Source organism: Tupaia chinensis, unplaced genomic scaffold, assembly GCF_000334495.1.
Source record: "Tupaia chinensis unplaced genomic scaffold, TupChi_1.0 Scaffold000423_1, whole genome shotgun sequence".
NCBI lineage: Eukaryota > Metazoa > Chordata > Mammalia > Scandentia > Tupaiidae > Tupaia > Tupaia belangeri.
Window position 1 is genome coordinate 6,303,371 of NW_006159928.1, and position 19,878 is coordinate 6,323,248.

Here is a 19,878-nt window from a genome sequence, read left to right on the forward strand (position 1 = left end):
AATGTAAATTTATAGGATATAGTAGAAAGTTCAGAAATAAATTAAAAATCTTAAAGATCATAATGTAGGACGAAAGGAAAGACTTATTTCATAAAAAGTGTTGAGACAACTGGCTTACCCTATGGAAAAACAATTCATTTATTTTTTAAAGCCTTTTTTTTAAAGAATTATTTATTTTATTTTATTTATTTATTCATTTATTTTAATTTGACAAGAGAGAGACACAGAGAGAGAGAGAAAGAGAGAGAAGGAAACTGAGAAAGTGAGCCATCAGGTCTGGGACTCTAACCGTGGTCAGCCGTGCAGGTCCGGGACTCTAACCATGGTCAGCCGTGTGGGAGTATCCAGCGCCTTAATCACCACGCCACCTGCTGATCCCAACAATTCATATTTTACTTTAAATAAAAAACTAATTTTTTTGTAAATAAAAAAATAAAATGGTAATATCTTCATCTTGACTGATATGCACCATATTCATGCTGGGAAAAGCAGTGTTGTACACTGTAAAGATATATAGTGATTAAATGTAATTTTTTTAAAAAAAGAGCACACTTGAAAATATTTGCTACAGACAAAATATTAATTATAGCATGATAAAGTTAGGGGAAAACATAGCAAAACACCAAAAAGTAAGTGGGCAAAATCATATATCCTCACAAGAGGAGATTCAGAAAGTAGATATAAATGTGGAAATATGTTCAACCTCACTAGTTATCAAATAAATACAAATTAAAGTGATAATAAGCTATGCTAAACACCCAGTGTTGGCAATGCCAATTAACACAACCTTTTTGGAAAGCAATTTGGCAGTGTGTTTCAAAAGTCATAAATATATTCATTCTGCTTGAAGCGCTGATTCCAGGCTTAAAATCCTGAGGAAGTAACTTGAAAGAAGAAAATCCCTACGCATGAAGATGTTATTGCAATAGCATTTATAGAATTAGAAACCTGGAAATAACCAAACTGTTTGGCAATAAAGAGAATGGTTAAGCAAAATAAAGTGTGTCGGCCTGATAGAATATTACATAGCTAGGAGTTCTGTGGCCCATAGATATTGCCAGCTAATTGACATTCTAGCTGTCTCAGGCCTCCCATGTGACTCCGTGTTTTCACTCCCACTTTATCCAGTTAGTTCAGGAAAGAACTGTCAGCTTGGTAAGGAGCCCCATGTAGGAATTATTAAACCAAAACATCAGTTTGTTGTTGTTGTTGTTTTGTGTTTTTAAAGTTTTGCCATAGGGTACATGTGTTTACCAGAGAGAGACAGTGAGAAGTGAAAAATCACCCCGGGGAGATGGCCACTCTGTGATCCCTTGTCCTCTGTTCTCCTCCTGGGATTTGGGCATGCATGCATGCACATGCACTGGCATGAATTTCAAGCCACCAGGTCCAGTATTTGAACTGCAGTTGGCCATGTGGCAGTCTAGCACCTTAACCACCATACCTGCTGGCCCCAAAGCTTCAGATTTTTTAACCATTCTCACCTGGAACCTAAAGCCGCACATAAACACCTTCGACTGGCTATTCTTTCCTTCTACTGCACCTGGAAAAGCATGTAGTCTCCTACTTTCACATCAACTCCAACCTGGCTTCTGCCCCTCTGGTTCCCTGAACCTGTTCTTGCTAAGATCATGAGTAAACTCCATGCAGGTTCCAGTAGACACTATGGTGTCCTTATCTTACTTGGCTGTACAGCAGCCTCTTTTAAAAATCTTAGTTTCTTCCATGGGCAAGAGAGGGAGTGAGCACTCCCCACAGCATCCTGCTGTCATGAACTGCTGCTAGCCTTTGGCCAGCTCTGGATCATGGGCAAGCTTGTACCTGGCATACTCAATGAGGTCTCTGGACTTAAACTAGGAATCTTCCACTGTGGAATTGACTAGGGGAGCATCACCAGACAGACAGAGAGACAGAAAGCGAGAAATCACCCCCCAGGGGGGATAGCCACACTCCAATCCCTTCTCCTCCATTCTCTCGGGATCTTGGGCACGCATGCACACGCACCCAGTGTGAGTTTAAGCCACCGGGTCCAGGACACGAACCGTGGTCGACTACTGGGAGCTCAGCGACATAGCCATTACGCTAACTGCTGGTCCCCCCAACAGTATTCTTAAAATTCTCTTTTCCATCACCCTCCATGCCCTCTCCATATTCTCTTCCTTCTCTCTGGCGATGCGTAAGCCTTCCTTGCTGGTTCCTTCTCTCCTGGGGCTGTGTAAGGCCCAGCTTGGGCTCCTCCTTTCTTTTTACTCTTCGTCTATAGATAATCTTACTGACTCTCATGACTTTATATGTTCGTGACTGCTTCATCTCTAGCCCACATTGCTCCCCTGAGTTCCAGGTCCATATACAAGGGGTCCAAAAGTTCACGGAAAATGAGTATTATGAGAAAACTGCATGGATTTCACAACTTTTTTTGCACTAAAATAAACTTGTACTTTGGTTTCATTTTTTTCCTAAAATTTTTGAAGCCATCTCATTCAACTTGACATATCCTCTTAATTTTTACACAAGTATATTGAACTAATACATCCAAAATTGAAATCCTTTTTTAAAGCTTCTGCAGTCCTTTTTCCTCCATTTTCCTCTTGGGAATTTGGGCATGCACACACATGCACTTGATGTGAGTTTCAAACCATCAGGTCCGGGACTCAAACTGCAGTCGGCCATGTGGGAGGGAAGTGCCTTTAATCACCATGCCTCCTCCTGGCTTCTGAAATTGAAATCATGAATCTTCTACAACGCCTGTCTCTCGCTCAGTATGTCCCATCTTAGTATGTCCCATCTTAGTCCCATTCATTCGCTCGACAGAATCCTTTGTATTCATATCCCTCACTTCCAAGCCTCATGTTGCCTCTAAAGAGTATCTTCAATCTATCCAGTTCTTTCCATTTTCACTGAACCATCCTTGTTCAGGCTTCTGTCATACCTTAATGATATCTTGATACTGTGGGGCCCACCAATTTTAGTCTAATAGAATGTTCTACATGAGGCTATAATTTAGTGTTCTTCCAGAATAATCTTTCTTCTAGAGCAAAGACTGTAGCTGTGTGGTTCACTGGTGTATTCAGTACTTTGTGAAGTACTTGGCATATATGAGGAACTTGATATGTATCTATGGAATAGGTGAAATGTTACAGTTATATCAAAACTATGTAAAAACTGGAAAAAATGTGGAAAAATTCTAACAGTTTGTGAAAATGACACATTAAAGAACATTCTTGGCTGGCACCATAGTTTAGGGTCAGTGGAGCCAGATACCACCCAATTCCAGCCCTAGTGGCTTAAAAATTACACCAGGTGCATGTGCGTGCATGCCCAAAGTCCCAATGGGATGAAATGACAGAGAAAGGATTAAGTCATGACCACTCCCCATTGGGGAGTACTTTCTCCTTGTCTCTGTTTCTGTGTCTCTCTGTCTTTCTCTGTTGAGTGCATGTGCCCTCTGGCAATTAATAAAACTTTTATATTCCTGTTATTATGTTTGAGCAATGAATTTAAGACATATATGTATACAAGATAATATGCGATTGTCTACTAAGACATGTGGTGCAAATATAAATGCTGGTTGCAGAAATCAGCATAAATAAAATTTCAGTGGCCAGCAGGTGGCATAGTGGTTAAGGCACTGGACTCCCATGTGGCTGACCATGGTTCAAGTCCTGAACCTGGTGGTTTGAAACTCATGCCGGGTGCATGTGAATGCATGCCCAAAATCCCAAAAGGAAAATGGCAGAGAAGGAATTGTGGCATGGCCATTCCCAAGGTGGGGGGATGATTTCTCATTTTCCCTCTCACTGTCTCTCTCTGTCTCTTTCTAATGAGGGTCTGCACCCTACGGCAAAAATCTTATTAAAAATATGATTTCCAATATTAGTTGAAGGTGAGCTAGTTGGAATGGTTTGTGGTTTGTTACTATGCTCAAGCTCCTTAGAGATGGTTGGACTTCAGTCAAGGTGAAGGTGGACTGAAGGAAGTTGCCTTCTTCCAGTTTCACTCTATGGCTCAAAATTTTCTAAAAATGGAAAGATGGGAGTGATACCTCTTCCCTGCCCCTCTCCTGTTCCTGGAATTAGAAAAGACTTAGCAAGCTTATTAGAGGACCACGAAGAGAGCAGTCTTAAGTGACAACACTGAACATCTGGGCAGGGATCTGAAATACCACGGATGATGGACACCTCTCAGATTGTCTAGACTATAGCTCTTGGTTAGTAGATGACACAGGTACCATTTTCTTGAAGCCCAGCTTCTCACCAGTGTTCCCTTCATGCACCTGATGCAAAAGGAGTTCACCTCTAGCATATTAATTCCTTTAATTTTCTTTCTGAACAGAAGACTTTGCTATCCAGTTGTGTAAATCATCTTGGAAAAAGTTAGTTTAGGGTACATTTCAAGATTTTCTTTCTGTGGCCATTGTACACACATGAATGTATGCACATGTATGTGCACACCCACAAACACATGCATATCACTTCCTCCCCTCAAATCTGATCATATCTTTGACTACAAATGAAACTGTAACCAACTTTAAAAGTGGGTTTGGGCCAGCAGGTGGTATGAAGGTTAAGGTGTTGGATTGCATGTGGCCTACTTATGGTATGATCCTGGACCTGGTAACGTGGAAATCATGCTGGGCACATACACATGTGCACCCAAGATCTTGAGAGGAGAATAGAGGGGAATCTGGAAATTGCACTGTGTCCATCCACCCCAGGGAGTGAATTCTCACTTTTTTGTGTCTTTTCTTCTCTCTGTCTCTCTCTCTTGCAAGTGCACACACCCTATAGCAAAAAAAAAAAACAAACAGAAAACAAAAGCCGTCAGTTTTACAGGCTACTTTCTTGAACTATTATCGAATTACATTAATACTAAAAAGTCTAACGAGGTGGCAAGTGTGTTTTAACCCCAGAGTGATCAAGGCACACCGTCTTAAATAAACTCTGGATCAATGAGAAACAAATGAAAAAAAAAAATCATGTGTTTAGATGGGGATACTTAATATCATAAAGATATACATGTTTCTGAAATTGAGACATATATTTAATAAGATTCCAGTTGGACTAACAGCCCCTCACCTCCTTTGGATAAAATTATCTTAAAGTTCATATGGATGAATTATGTCTATGAAATGCTAAGAAGATAAAAAAAATAAAGATAAATAAGGAGAGATTTGCCTTATCAGATGCTAACTATATTTAAAATCAAAGTAGTAAAAAACTTGATGACATTGGAATAGAAGTAGATCAATAGAGTATTGGAACAGAGCACAGTTCAGAAATAGATTCTGGATATATGGTAATTTAATATGTGACAGTAGTTTTTAAGTTCAGTGGAAAAAGTAGAAGTCTTTTTTTGTTTTTGTTTTTATAAATGATTATGATATAGCTGACTAACCATCTGGATAAAAATAAAGTTGGGCCCTTATCTCATACTATATATGAAAATAAATTCCAGATGGATTAAAGATATAAGCTTTAAAAATAAAACAGTAAAGACAGTGGTGCAATTTTACATTTGTCGATAAGCTAGTCTGGAAAGCACTTCATAGCTCAGAAAGAAACCCTGTATTTGATTATATAAAAACACACTGTGTAAGGGTATAAGACACCAAACAAAAGTTATAAGACGAACAATAGATTAGGAGAAAATATGTGTCAGAAATATGACAGATAAGGATTAATATCTGCACTATGCAGAGAGCTCTTAAAATTTGATAAGAAAAATATACACACGAAGCGAAAAAATGGTCAAAGAATAGGAATATGTGAATCACAAAGAGCAAACCAAATAGCCAATAAAATATTTATTCCTTCATATAAGCTCTTCTGAGGAATTCTCCTTCTTTTGCAGGTCAAAGGGTGAGTTCACCTAAGGCTCTAGGATGGAAAGAGGTGATGCAAAAACAATGATTCATTTCCCGTTTCTTCTTCCCCATGCAGACTATAGTGACTGTGGTGGGAAGCTTCTTTCCAAGACACTCAGAGTGTGTGGTGAAGACTATGGATGGCAGCCGGAAGCTTTGCCAGACTGAAAGTCAGGCAAACCAGACCTGCACCTGTAGCATCCCAACCAGAGCAATCTACAGAGGTATGTGGACTCTTCTGGGGTCAAGAAAACAAGAGAACCTCCTGAATTCAGATAACCCAAGGAAGCAAGTTGGGTCACAGAGAATATGAAAAGTTTCCTCACTCTGCCCCTACCTTCTGGTTCTTAAGCGTCCCCTGGGTTCTGCTCACCTGCACTCTCTCTTACTCCTTAATCCAAAGACCTCACTATCAGATGGGTCTGGAGAATGACAGAGGAGGGTAAGTTGGATAGGACAGTATAGTAAAACTAGACATTATTGGGTTAACTTTACCCAGATGGTTTGGATAACTTAAGAGATCTGCAAAGCAGGGAGTGCCCTAGGTGAGGTGAGAAAATATAACAGCTAATGTCTCTCAGCTTAAGTGTATTGCATCCACTCACTCATGAAGTAGTTCTTGAACATCTGTATGTGAGGCACTATGCTCAGTGCTAGGATTGCAGTGACAGTAAAAGACTGAGCTGGTCCTGGCACACAGTGTTTATCGCCTGTGAAGGGCAGCTCATTTACATCACAATGCAGGATGTAAATGTAGAGAACATAGAATACCATGGGAAGCACATAGAAGGAGTATCTAACTGGGCTTAGGAGTGGGGGAGGAGGCAAGGAAAACTTCCTGGAGGAAGTGGTGTCTAAACAAAGACTGCAGTAGTAGAGTCAAGTCAAAGAGGTGAGGAAGATTATTCCAGGTAAAGACCAACTTATATGATAGCTGAGAGAAAAAAAAAAAAAAAAGCTTTATTTGAACCAAAAGAGATTCCATATGGCTAAGGCAATGAGATAGGGGTAGGTCAAAAGCAGAGTAATAGAAGATGGGTAGAAAGAGGGCAGCTGGGAGACCATCAAAGACCTTAGGGGCTATGGCCTCTATCCCTAGAGCTGTGATGAGAACTGAATGGTTTAAACTGGAGGCTGGCCCAATCAGATTAAAATGACAGAAAAGTGCAGTTGTACATTGTTTATCGCTCCTACTAGAGTGTAAGCACCACAGGGACAGAGACTTTGGGAAGACATTATCACTGTTGTACTTAAAATAGTGTCTGGCATAAAAGAGCCATTTACAATCAATGAATGAATGAACAAATGGCCACAGGTTAAGAATAAACTGGAGGAGGGAAAGCCCGAAAGGCTGAGTTATGAAAGATCAGATAGCCGAAAAGCTATTGCAGTGATCCAGGTGGGAGTGAACGTGAGAGCTGGAGTAGAGGCGGTTGGCAAAGGATAGTACTGAATGAATTCAAGAGATGGTTAGGAGGTACAGTGAACCTCATGAGTTCCTTCAGATGAGAAAGACTGGAAGTAGTTAAGTTGATGTACGCCTTCTAGAAGGAGTGACCATAATGATGCTGAGTGAGTTTTGTAGCAAGAGCTAGAGTTACCCAGTGTCTTAGTCCATTCTTGGTTACTGTAGCAAAATATCTTAAGCTGAGTGATTTATAAATGATAGAAATCTACTGTTTACACATCCGAAGCCTGAAGAGTCAAGAACAAAGCACCAGCAGAGTTGGTATCTAGCAAGGGATCACTCTCTGCTTCTCAGATGGCACCTCATTGCTGTGTCCTCACAGCAGAAGGGACGAGGGGACTCCCTCAAGCCTCTTTTATGAGAGTACTAAGAGAATTCATGAAGGTTGAACCTTCATAACTTACTTACTTCCCAAAGGCTCCACCTCTTAATACTACCACACTGGGTATTAGGTTCCAATATATGAATTTTAGAAAGACTCCAGCATTCAGAACCATAGCACCCAATTGATCCTAAACTCATCAAAAGGCAATTAAATGCCTCGAGCCAGAGACCTGAGCTTTAAAATGCCTCTTAGTCACTGGGCTCATGGTGGCTATTTGGGTCTGAATTGCTTGGAAAATTACCTCAATTTTTAACTTTATTTTGTCCACACTCTACAGCTTTGTGATGCACTTCTGGCTAATTTTGGTCATCAAAATGCAGATCTTGCTCCCCTATAAAATATGTTTCTGAAGCATTTGAGATTGGTAGCTGTTTGCTTTTAGAGCCTCCATCAATCGTATCCAACCTTTCATCTGCCCTTTTCCGAATGGCTTGCACATTCTGAGTAGGCAAATAAATTCACTTCCTGCCTCATTATATTCAGCCAGCCGTGGCCATTGCCACACCTTTACCTATGGCCTTCTTTAAGCCTAGAACAGCTCCACTTCTCACCAAATCCCATTTCTTGCCTGTGTTGAAACATTAGGGGAAGCCACCTCTTTCATATAGCCCTGCCAGATTCTGCTCTGACCATCCTGCCAATGCCAAACACCCTCTTGATCCTCCATGGGAATCCCTATTCTGGTACCCAGGGACCACGTGGAACTCAAACCATTCATGTGTTTCCTCGACTGAGCTGTATGCCATCGTGGATTTTTTTTCACCTAAGTTATTTTACCCCTTCCAGAGTAACCATAAATATTTCCAGAGCAGAGATCATGAATATTCATTTTCTGGTGATATTTTGAAATAGTGTTTTATGCACAGTTGATGCTTGGAAATGTATGACTTTTGCAGTCTTCGTTGCTGGACACTTGCAGATTTCACTGGGAGTTCCTCAGTGCTTGCTGTCCATATGTTCATTCTACGAACATTTATCAAGTGTCTGTTCACATGCTCTTGCTGAGAGGTCATGTCAGTCCTGCAAACCTCCTCGTCTTCAGAACACAGGATTATCATTTTACATGTACCCACTTTACGTGAGCAGAATTTTAGTTGGAACTCTGGTTATCAGAGTGAATTCCACTGTTGTAGAAAAACACTTTAAAATAAGAGTTTTAAGACTTTGGGAACCACACGCTGATAAAATTTCAGTAAGAAAATGAAGAGTGTCAGCAGTTTCAGGTCGGCTGCTCAATTTTGTCAAGATTTTAATTAAAACATGTCATTTACTATCCCTGTTAATTTCTAAAAGGAAGAAAATACAAATAGCTGTTTTTTCTTTAGAGAGAGATTTTTGCTATAGGGCATATGTGCTTGCCAGAGAGACAGAGCAAGACAAAAAGACAGAAAGTGAGAAATCACCCCCTAGGGCGGATGGCCAAGTCTCAAATCCCTTCTTCTCCATTCTCCTCTTGGGATCTTTGGGACACACGCACATGCACCTGGCATGAGTTTAAGTCACTGGATCTGGGACTTGAACCATTGTCAGCTATGTTGGAGTCCAGCAATGTAACCACTACACCATCTACTGGTTCCACTAATACCTTCTTATTAGTGCTGGTCCCTAGAAGAAAGAAAGGTGCTACTCTGGGCCATGGCACCCAAATCCGGTTTTTTATCATTGATACTTAAGGAATATTGTAACCCAGAGTTGATTAAACCCACCCCAGACCCACTGAATATCTGGGAACGTGGCCCTAAAATCTGTACTTCCATAAATCCAGTGATTCTGACAGATGACTGTGTCTGGTCATCACTGTCTTGGACAGAGTGTGTATGTTTAAGGAGATAGAGGAAATATTACATTTCTCTAATGCTGACTTAGCACAGTTTTTTATCCTCCTGGTTTTATTCTTTTGGGGTTTTCTAACCAATGGATAGGTTTTCAAAAGCAAATAAGGAAACCTGCATCATAGATTTGGCGAGAGGTGACTCCAAGAAAACGGTGGCTCTCAGCCCGTGGGAACCACACGTTAGGGTTTGTTAGGTAGATGTTTCTAGTGTGGATCTTCTGAAGGAGCAGGATTTCTTAGCTAGCGTTGTGGTTTTCATGTTCTAGGCACTTCTTTCTCAGTGACTTGTTTTCTTCTTAGGCCTTAGCCAATTACAAGCTGAGGTAGTGATCCCAGGGAGAGGATGAGATGCAAATGGGCTGTAAAATGGCTTTTTCCTAGTGATTATCCATGGGAGGCTTGGAACTAGAGTTGGGTTCAGTCTGTTTGGAGGCTTGTGCTATGTACTTTGGCCCATGGGAAGGAACCACATACTGATTGAAATGCTAGCGAACAGCTGGCATACCCCCATCCTCCATGCAAAGGAGGCAAAAAAAAAAATTTTTTTTTTTTCATTTACAGCTATGCTTGACTATAGCAGGAATCCACCATAAATGACTTTTTTCCCCTCCCTTCCCTCCAGATGTTTTAGTTGTCAACGTGACGTTCTCCTTCAGTTCTTGGAATTTATCAGACAGATACAACTTTACCAACTGCACATCATTAAGAGAGTAAGATTTTATTTGAAATTTAAATATTCTCTTACTGGTTTTAATTTATTTTTTTCGTTTTGCTCCTCGATATCCTAAAGAACTCTTTTGTGGAATTAAACTTTCCAAAGTGCCTTTTGGAGCGTGGCCTAACGGGAGATAGGAGAGCCACTAAGCTAATAAGCTCAGCTCACTCATTCAAGCCCTAACAAGTAAGCCGGAGCAGCCAAGGAGAGAACAGCTGTGCTTAAATGTTAGTAGCAGCAGGGAAATATATTGTCCCGGGCCCAAAAGGTGGCCTTGAAGTAAGTACAGAAGAAAAGGGCTGTTAGGTTCTCCTGGAATCTCTATGGCTTCCAGAATTTGGACACAAGGACAAGGCCTAAACTGATGGTCAGAGAAAGTCATACTCAAGAAAGACAAGATCAAGTCTCTTTCACCAAAAGAACATCTTACAATACTTCGATTCCCTTTTCACCATTATTGACCCCCTTGAACCACATGCCCGCCTGAGCTAGGGCCACCTCACACTCTTTGAAGCTAAAGCAGAGAGAAGACAAAGGAAATAGGTCCCCAGATTCCTGACTCTCCAGTTGAATGTCGGGGTAGGGGTCCCCATGGAAACAATGGGAAACTGTACAAGGGAACTTCAAAGAATTCCTGGAAAAATGGAATTACATTACAGGTTTATTTTGGTGCAAAAACAGTTTGAAATCCATGCATAGGTGTGGTTTTTTTTTTTTTTTCATAATATGCATTTTCCAGAAACTTTTTGAAGAGTGATTCTGTAGATCTCGCCATGGTATGATTGGTCAACTTTAGGAGTCCTACATGCGAGTTTCCAGGCCTTGGCTAGCCTGGAAACCATTGTTTCTATGGGGAAAATGAACTCGAACTGGAAACTGAGTCAGGATTGTCCAACTATCGGAACAGGGCCCCAAGAACTCATCTTTACTTTGAAAGCTCTTTGAAGGGAATGACACAAGGCCTGATTCAGGTATTTCTAGAAAACAGAATGAATTCCGGGAGGAAAATGTCAAATGGTATAAAAAGCCTCGGAAATCCATGAAAATAGGGCAAAAGGGGGATAATGAAATAGAATTTTATAGCTCAAAGAGGTTAAAGATAATGCAGCTTCTCTAACCCTGCCGTTTAGAGGCCAGATGGAAGTGACTTACTCCAGGTCCCATGACTGGGTTATTAAGAACCAGATCCGAGACCCAGATGCCCCCCTTTCCCCTGCGCAGAGGGTGAGTGCCCTTTCAGTAGGTAACTGCTTCCTGTTAGGAAAGCACTTAGTACAATAATCTCAAAGAGGGGGAGAATAGACATGCACATTGCAAACCCACTTCTAGCTAACTTGCGTGGCCAGGGTAACAAGACACAAGTCTGTGTTTTCTCCTCCCATAGAAACGGCAGTTTCTGTAGATCATAATCTCAGATTGCTTCAGCATTTCTTAGAAATCTAATATATAAAATACGAACTGGGTCCCCTCACCCTGCAGAGTGTCCCTCATTGTTCCCTGCTGAGCCTCCCTCTGGCCTCCCGTGGCCGCATTTCCAGACCAAATTTCCTCTTTCATCATTCCTTCTCTAACTCTGATTATTCTAATAAGTGCTTTTTTAAGACCTCTACTGCTATTCATGCATGGCAGGTTGGTTAGCAGGCACAGTGCTTCCTTAGCTGAATTATAAAACAAACACTGGCACCCCATTTCCTCCACTTGCCAGGTAACATTTTTTGTCTCACATCTTCCAGGCCATTGGCAGTGTGGTTGCTCAAGTGAGTGAGGGCTTGCTGTCTGGCAACTGGAGGTGAGGAGAAAGAGAGATCAGTCTCCAGGGGGACTTATTTGAGTTGAAATGAATAGCAGAACTGGATTTTGAAACAGATTCGATGTGTTCCTGTTATACGTGGACCACCAGGTGATCCCAGCTTCAGGTTTCCATGGCAACACCCTTGCAGGTACAATCATGGTCCATCCAGCTTTGAGGGTGTCCCAGAGCAGGGCACAAAGTCAATGCTCAATGCTTGGCCTCAGAGTACTGTCCTCTGTCTCCGTAGTTCATCTGTCTATCCATAGATTATTTTTTCCTTCTTTTAAATGCTTGTGCACCACATCACCATGGACATTTTCATGAAAATGTTGGAATTAAGTTGGTTTTCCATGTTGCCAGATGCCCAGTGTGTCTTGGAACTGGCTGTGCTTGGTGTAAAAGTGGGAGAAAGTGTATCCACCCCTTCACAGCTTGTGACCCTTCTGATTATGAGAGAAACCAGGTAGAGTGACATTTTTGGTATTATAAGATTTAACCAAAAATAAATGTTTCGTGATTACCCAGTCCCACTCAGTCTTTTGTGTTTGTTTCACACTTTGAGCTTTCCACCCATTTGGATGTTGAAGGAATATTCTTCATTTCAGGAGTTCTGTCATGTTGCTGTTGAGAAATCACCCAAGATACCAGGTGGAGGAAGGTTCAAGGAGATTAAGAATAACAGAACCAAACAACAGGTCAGACCCTACTTTTGTGTTGACAATGGGAAAATTCGCCTATTAATGACAATGATAACAACTGCTACTATTCTGGATTCCTTTAAATAATTCTTTTTTTCCCTTATGATAGGATGAAGGAGGGAGGAGAACAAGGGAAAGAAAAATAAGTTTAATTGACACAAAAGTGAAAAGTTATTTGCTGATGATAATGTATATGTAATGTCTTTGTCTTGACTAAAATGCACTGTATTCATGCTGGGAAAAGCCATGTTGTACACTGTAAAGACATATAGTCATTAAATGTAGATAATAATAATAATAAATAATAAAATTCCCTATTTTATTGGGCTGTCGGGAAAGTCATGACATATTTTTGCATAGAGAAACATAGAAAAATATGCCATGACTTTCCCAATGATCTAATTTGGTCTACCAAAATTTCCTTTTTTTTTTTAACCTTGGTTTTTAACCAAGTTTTCCTTAACTGACTCAATACATCAAAGCCTGCACATTCACATAAAAGAAATTAAAACTCTGTAATTATGAAAAATGATGTTGTTCTGATAGGAGTAAAATTTTAAAGGTGACTTTGTGGCTCGCTCGGGAAGAGTTAGAAGTATAGCACACAGCCAAAGGGTATTTCAATTTGAAGCACATATTAAGATTGCATTTCTGGGGTTATGTGTGTGGATGGGGTCTATGCAAAGTATGCAGACTAGCCTCAATGTAATTGTTTTTCTTTACTTTGTAGAAATAATCTAACCTGTAGCTAATGGTGCGAAAGTGAAGAGTTGCTATAGAATGTGCATTTTTCTACCCTTCTTAGAAAGGGTTGTATTTCCATTAAGTTTCCTTGGAAATTTCTTTTTATTTTCTTTATAATCAATTGCCAAGCTCAATATGTCTGTCATGTTTGAAAAGAAGGGACGTGACAGTGTAAACATTGCCAGGCAGAACATAAGTGGCTGTGCTTGAAGTTCAGCATAGTGCTGGCTTCACCCAATCGGCAAAAATTCACTGAGCATCTGAATGTGGTAAAAAACAAACAAGAAGAGGACAAGTTCCTGCTCTCATTAACCTTGGGGTCTAGTGGGAGCAGTCAAATTACAAACAACAGCATTAAAAAAAAAAAGGCTGTTTTCTATTTCATGACTAATCTGTGGCTTTAACTTCTCCATTTGCTGCTATTTAAGGTTAAGTGCCAATATAAATAAGTAGCACATTTTTAATCATTACGGAAAAGTTGATGGTAACTTTAGGTGAATTAAGTAACAGGCAGAGAGAATATGAGTCAAAGTGGATTACATTAATTAAAGGCATTAGAAAAGCTTGATGTGCCAATATCTCCAAACTTTAAAAACCTTTGAGGTTTTATTAAGTGATGGATTACTTTTCTCTTCCCATTGGTTTGTAAAACTGAGATACAGTGACAGGGACATGGGTCAAGGAAACACAATTTTTTTAAAACTTTATTGCAGTTTCAGAGATTTTTTTCAGTTTTGGCAAAATATATGTAACATAAAATTTAAATTTACCATCTTTACTGTTTTTAAGTGTACAGTTCTGTGTGTTAGTACGTTCATATTGTTATACAGACAATCTCTGGAACACTTTTCATCTTGTAAAACTAAAACTAAAACTCTGTACTCATTTAATAACAACAACTTATCGTTCTTTCCCCCAAGTCCCTGGCAATCATCAATCTATTTTCATTCTCTATGAATTTAACTACTCTAAGTACCTCATATAAGTAGAATCATACAGTATCTGTCTTTTCATGACTGACTTATTTCCATCAGTGTACTGTCTTCAAGGTTCATCCATGTGGGCAGCATGGATCAAAATTTCCTCCCTTTTTAAAATTAAATAATATCCCACTGTATGTATACACCATATTTTGTCTACCCATTCATCCATGGAAGTGCACTTGGGTTGCTTCCACATTTTAGCTATTGTGAGTCATGCTGCTATAAACATGGGCGTACTACTGTCTTCAAACCCTGATTTAAATTTTTTGGAATCTATCCCCAGAGCAGAATTGCTAGATTGGAAGGCAACTCTATTTTATTTTATTTTATTTTATTTTATTTTTAAAATTTTCTTTGGAGAAACGTCTGTTCAAGTTCTTTACCCATTTTTTAAATCAGGTTGTTTTGTTGTCATTGAGTTGAAATAGTTCTTTATATATTCTGAATATCAACCACTGATTGAATAAATATTTTGCATATGTTTTCCTCCATTCCATAGGTTGCCACTTCACTCTGTTGATTGTGTCCTTGATGTACCAAAGTTTAATTTTGATGAAATCTAGTTATCCATTTTTTTCCTTATTGCATGTGTTTTTGGTGTGAGAGCCAAGAAATTATTGCCAAATCCAATGTCATAAAGCTTTTCAAACTCTAGCTTTTCTTCTAAGTGTATAGTTTTAACCCTTATGTTTAGATCTTTCATCTATTTTGAGTTCATTTTTGTATTGATATAAGGTGAAGGTTCAATTTCAATCTTTTGCTTGTGAATATCTAGTTTTCCCAGCATCATTTGTTGAAAAGGATGTGTTTTCTCCATTGAATGGTCTTGGCATTCTTGTTAAGAATCATTTAATGAAATAACTGAGGGTTATTTGTGAGCGTTTTTTTCTGTTGCAAAGGTTCATATGTTTGTCTGTATGTCAGCAGTCAGCAGCACACTGTTTGATTACTTTAGCTTCATAGTAAATTTTCATATCTGGAGGTGTGAGTCCTTTGAGTGAGAACTTTGCTCTCCTTTTTCAAGACTGCTTTGGAAAAAATTAAGCTTTTAACTTTGAGATAACTATAGATTGATATGTAGTTGTAAGAAAATAATCCTTTTTTTTTACACAATTTCTTCCAATAGTAACATCTTGTAAAGCTGTAGCAGAATGTCACAACCAGAATATTGCCATTGACAACAGTCAAGATAGAGAATAGCTACATCATCCCAAGGCTCCAGAGTTGCCCTTTGATAGCCACACTAATTTTCTCCTCCCTCCTACTCCTCATCTCTGATACTTGGCAACCATTAATCTGGTCTCTAGTTCTGTAATTTTGTCATTTCAATAATTTTACATAAATGGAACCATCTAGATGTACTCCTTGGGGACCTAGATTTTCTAAACTCAACGTAATTCTCTAGAAATTCATCCAAGTTTTTTATGTATTAATAATTTCTTTTTATTGCTAAGTACTGATCCCAACCAGTAACTTTTTAAACTTCATTCATTTTAAGGAAAGTAATAATAATAAAGTCATTGAATCTTGGTTTCCTGTCTTCCTGCACCCTTTGAATTCTGACATTGTGTGGTTAAAAGGACTGAAGTTGGGAAGAGGCTGAAAATGAAAGCTCATATCTGTCTTCAGTGCTTCTCTGTGGATTACTCCTCTAAGTTTGGAGAAGACATTTTGTTGATACTAAAATGTTTTCTTTAAATATGTGACTCAGAACATTATCTCAATTTTGGTTGATAGAGAATAGAGTGTTACTTGTCACAGAAGGGGTTTCTCATACTCTGTGAAAACACTGCTGTCTTTCATTATCATGTGGAATGTGTAACATTCTGGTTTCCACTTTGGGTCCTCATGTTGGCCTTGAACAAAGCACCCAACCTCTTTGCAATTCTTTGCCCAGCAAAGAAGTCATCAGAGTTTTCCTTTAATGTGTCTTCTGATATTACATATGAACCAAGTACTTCCTATGTGGCAGGCACTAGAAATGGTGCAGGCTTAGGTCTAGGCTTTGTAATCCTGAGCTAAGATTGCTTCTTCCCTGCAGGTGTTTATTGAGTACCTATCAGTTTTCATTATTCTGAGCACCATAGAGACCATGAGGAGATCAGAAATGAATCAGGCATATCTTTAGCAATCAATCTCAACAATCTTATCCATGAGTTACAAAAGTAATAATACGAGATTACAAATAAATAAATAAATAAATAAAAGTTAAGTTAACTTAACTAAAAGAGCCAGAAAGTATACAAACCCAGAGAGCCTCATTGTGCCCCAGGCCTTGCCTTCATTCTTCCTGTTTATTTAAGCCCACTGCCTGGCAGTTAAAAACACTTAATCAGTGTGCTTGGTTAAGTCTCTGATTGACAGCTGGATTGATTGATGGAGATGGCATTTCAGCCCACCTTTGAGGGATAAGAAGTATTTAGACACATGAAGATGGAGGAGCGGGTATTCTAAAGAGAACTAGCATAAGTAAAAGTGTGATGTGGGTCCAGAAAATTCCTGGGTTAGAATTCAATTTGGCTGGAGCAGAGGGGGCAGGAAATTGTAGCACACAAGATTGAAATGACTCTGGAACCTGCGTGTGAAGAACCTTACATGGAATTTTGACTTTATTCTTCCAAAACAATGGACCGCTATTTAAGACTTTTTGTTTTTAATGTGTGAATTTGCTCATCCCTAATTGTGGTACTTATGAGATAGGGTTTCTGCTTAAATCTCAGCTGGTCTTTCATTGTTTTATGACCCTGAGACCCACTTCTATATCCTAATCCAAAAACATGCCGTCATTTACCAGGCGTGCTACATTAAGGAAAATCTTGACCAAATAGGAAAAGGAACTAAAAAAAATCTATACTTGACCTCACATAGGGAGGTTTTTTTGTTTTGTTTTGTTTTTTTGAGAGGTTTTTGCTATTGGGCATGTGCGCTCGCCAGACAGACAGAGAGAGACAGACAGAAAGCGAGAAGTCACCTCCCAGGGGGGATGGTCACATTGCAATCCCTTCTCCTCCATTCTCCTCTCAGGATCTTGGGCACGCACGCACACACACCTGGCGTGAGTTTTAAGCCACCGGGTCCGGGATGCGAACTGTGGTCGACTATGTGGGAGTCCAGTGACAGCCATTACACTAACTGCTGGTTCCCAGGAGTTTTTTCAGCTGCAAGGGTCTCACTTTCCCTCTCTTCTCTCTCTCTCCACCCATTTATTAGATAAAATTAAATCAGGAACCGCGGGCACTATCATCCTGCCCCAGTCACTTTTCCGTCTTTGTCTCACCAGTCTTCCATCTGGTGCCCTCATCTGCTACAAGTAGACAGCTGCCCTCTCTTCTGTGCTTTCAAGGCAAAGTTGTAAAGATCTATATGTGATGACACCCTAATATTTATTATTCCTAACAATATTTGTATCACTATTAGACAGAAATAAACCATACCAAGCCATATCTCTTGTCCTTGAGGAATTTACATCCAAAATGTTTTTTCTTTCTCTTCCCCTTTCTCCATCACTTTTGAATGCTCCTTTTAATTTCTGATAGGCCATCTAGGTGGGCTCTTTCAGGGATCTTACCTTTAAACATGAAATTAAATTTAATCATGTCAAGTAGCTTCTAAGGGCCTAGCACTGTGCTACATGCTGTAAGGTTTACTTCTAGTTGTTTGTTTATTAATTCATTTGAAATGTGTTTGTTGAATAACTATGCGCTGGAAGGCAAGCAAAATGGGTCCTCCCATGAAGCTTATAAGGGAACCTACAACCTTGTAAGACAATGGAGCTTTTAATATTTCAGAGGAAGTAAGGTACATTTTCATGAAGCAGTTGAATGTGTACAACAGAAAAAGATACAAGAAGGAATGCCAGGATGTATTAAATTGGACAGAGGTAGCTAGTGTTTGTTAAAACGACACTATTTCCTGAGCTCAGAGTAGGCATTTATGCTTCACAATGAACCTGTATTTCTCATTTTACAGACAAGGAATTTTTGGCTTAGAGAGAATAAGTAAGTAGTAAATGAGTAAAAAGAGATTTGAATTCAGGTAGTCCTGTTCAAGAGTTCACAGTTTTAACCATCACTCTACATTGCATGGCTTAAACTGAATATAAATAAACATTCAACCATAAAACAAATATTGGCATTTCTTGGTACTATGCTGTCAAAGTATGCCTCCCCAACAACTGTGCCACAGATGCAGGGTGGGACCAAGACCTACAGCCTGGCCAGGCTGTGAGGGGACTGTATTAACATCAAAGACACAGGAGGCGAGGGGTAGCTTGGGATGGAGTCAGATTTAAACAAAGCTGGTCATCTTCCCCAAGACAGGGAAAGCAGAAGAGGCTTCAGATTAGGCTCCTGGAGTAGAGCAGCAAGAATCTCATGTTTAAGTTGAAACTAGGCAGAGGGATAGACTTTGAGCATGGGTTTAAGTTAGAATCACATGTGGTATCGGCCACCAATGCCAATTCTGAGGAACCGTGTGTAGAAAGGTCAGTGGCCAAAAGTAACATCTTTAAGGAGTGACTTTGACAGCCCCACACTGGGCCATGTCAACCTCACCTTAAAGAAGTGTCTTGATGTCTTAGTGGAGAGCATTGGTCTATCACCTTCTGTCTGGAAGTCTCTAGGTCTATGTCAAGACATGTTGCTAACTATTGATAAGGCTAACTGGAAGGTCCCTGGGGCTGTGCCCCAGTGGGGGGCTGAGCATCAAATAGATAACCTTTTCGTTTAGCTCTCAAATTTTTCTTCTGTGGGATTACATTTTGTTATTTTCTTTCCATATTTCACCTCCTTTCCTACTTTCCCATGCCCACTGCTGGTTACCACTCTTTTCAATTTAAACATTTTATTAATATATTACTTCCATTCTCTTCTCAGTCATTAATAAAGATGTTAAATAATTCTGAACCAAATACTCACCCCTGTAGGGCCCGATAGGACACTTTCCTTTAATTAGTTGTGCTACCTTTCATCTCTCTAATGTCTTTTGGTCTCAGATTTCCAGCTGGTTTGGAATCCATGTGACTTTTTATCCAGTCCTGTTTGAACTAATTTCACAAGTGAAAATCTGAGAGACATTTTACTGAGTGTTGATTCAGGTCCAAGCCTACAGAGAGCTTTGCTATATTCAGATTTTTTTAACAGATTAATAGAGTACAATTTGGTCTTAATAAACTGTGCCTTCCTAATGCACCACTTTCCAATATTCTTTTCAATCATAGCAGTATTTTCTCCATTAATGTCATGGTAATTTGAATTGTGTTGACGTCAGACTTCACAAAAGGTTCTTGTACTGTCAGGAGTAATCCTCTTAGACCTTTTCAAAGATAACTATTTCTTAGTGGCTGTGCTGTTTCCAATATTTTATAATGAGCTAGTTTTTTTTAAAAAAATAAAAAT

At 39.5% G+C, this 19,878-nt stretch overlaps 1 protein-coding gene across 1 annotated transcript in view; it reads left to right on the plus strand.

Annotated features, from left to right (window-relative positions):
* The window catches only part of PLXNC1 (plexin C1), a gene marked incomplete at its 5' end in the record, with an annotated part of 177,452 nt that overhangs the window by 69,123 nt on the left and 88,451 nt on the right, over positions 1 to 19,878 (plus strand). The window contains 4 exons of the mRNA XM_006154842.1: positions 5,940 to 6,087; positions 10,173 to 10,260; positions 12,418 to 12,520; positions 12,663 to 12,752. Coding sequence (XP_006154904.1) covers positions 5,940 to 6,087; positions 10,173 to 10,260; positions 12,418 to 12,520; positions 12,663 to 12,752 — 429 coding nt within the window. The remainder of the gene's footprint in view (positions 1 to 5,939; positions 6,088 to 10,172; positions 10,261 to 12,417; positions 12,521 to 12,662; positions 12,753 to 19,878) is intronic.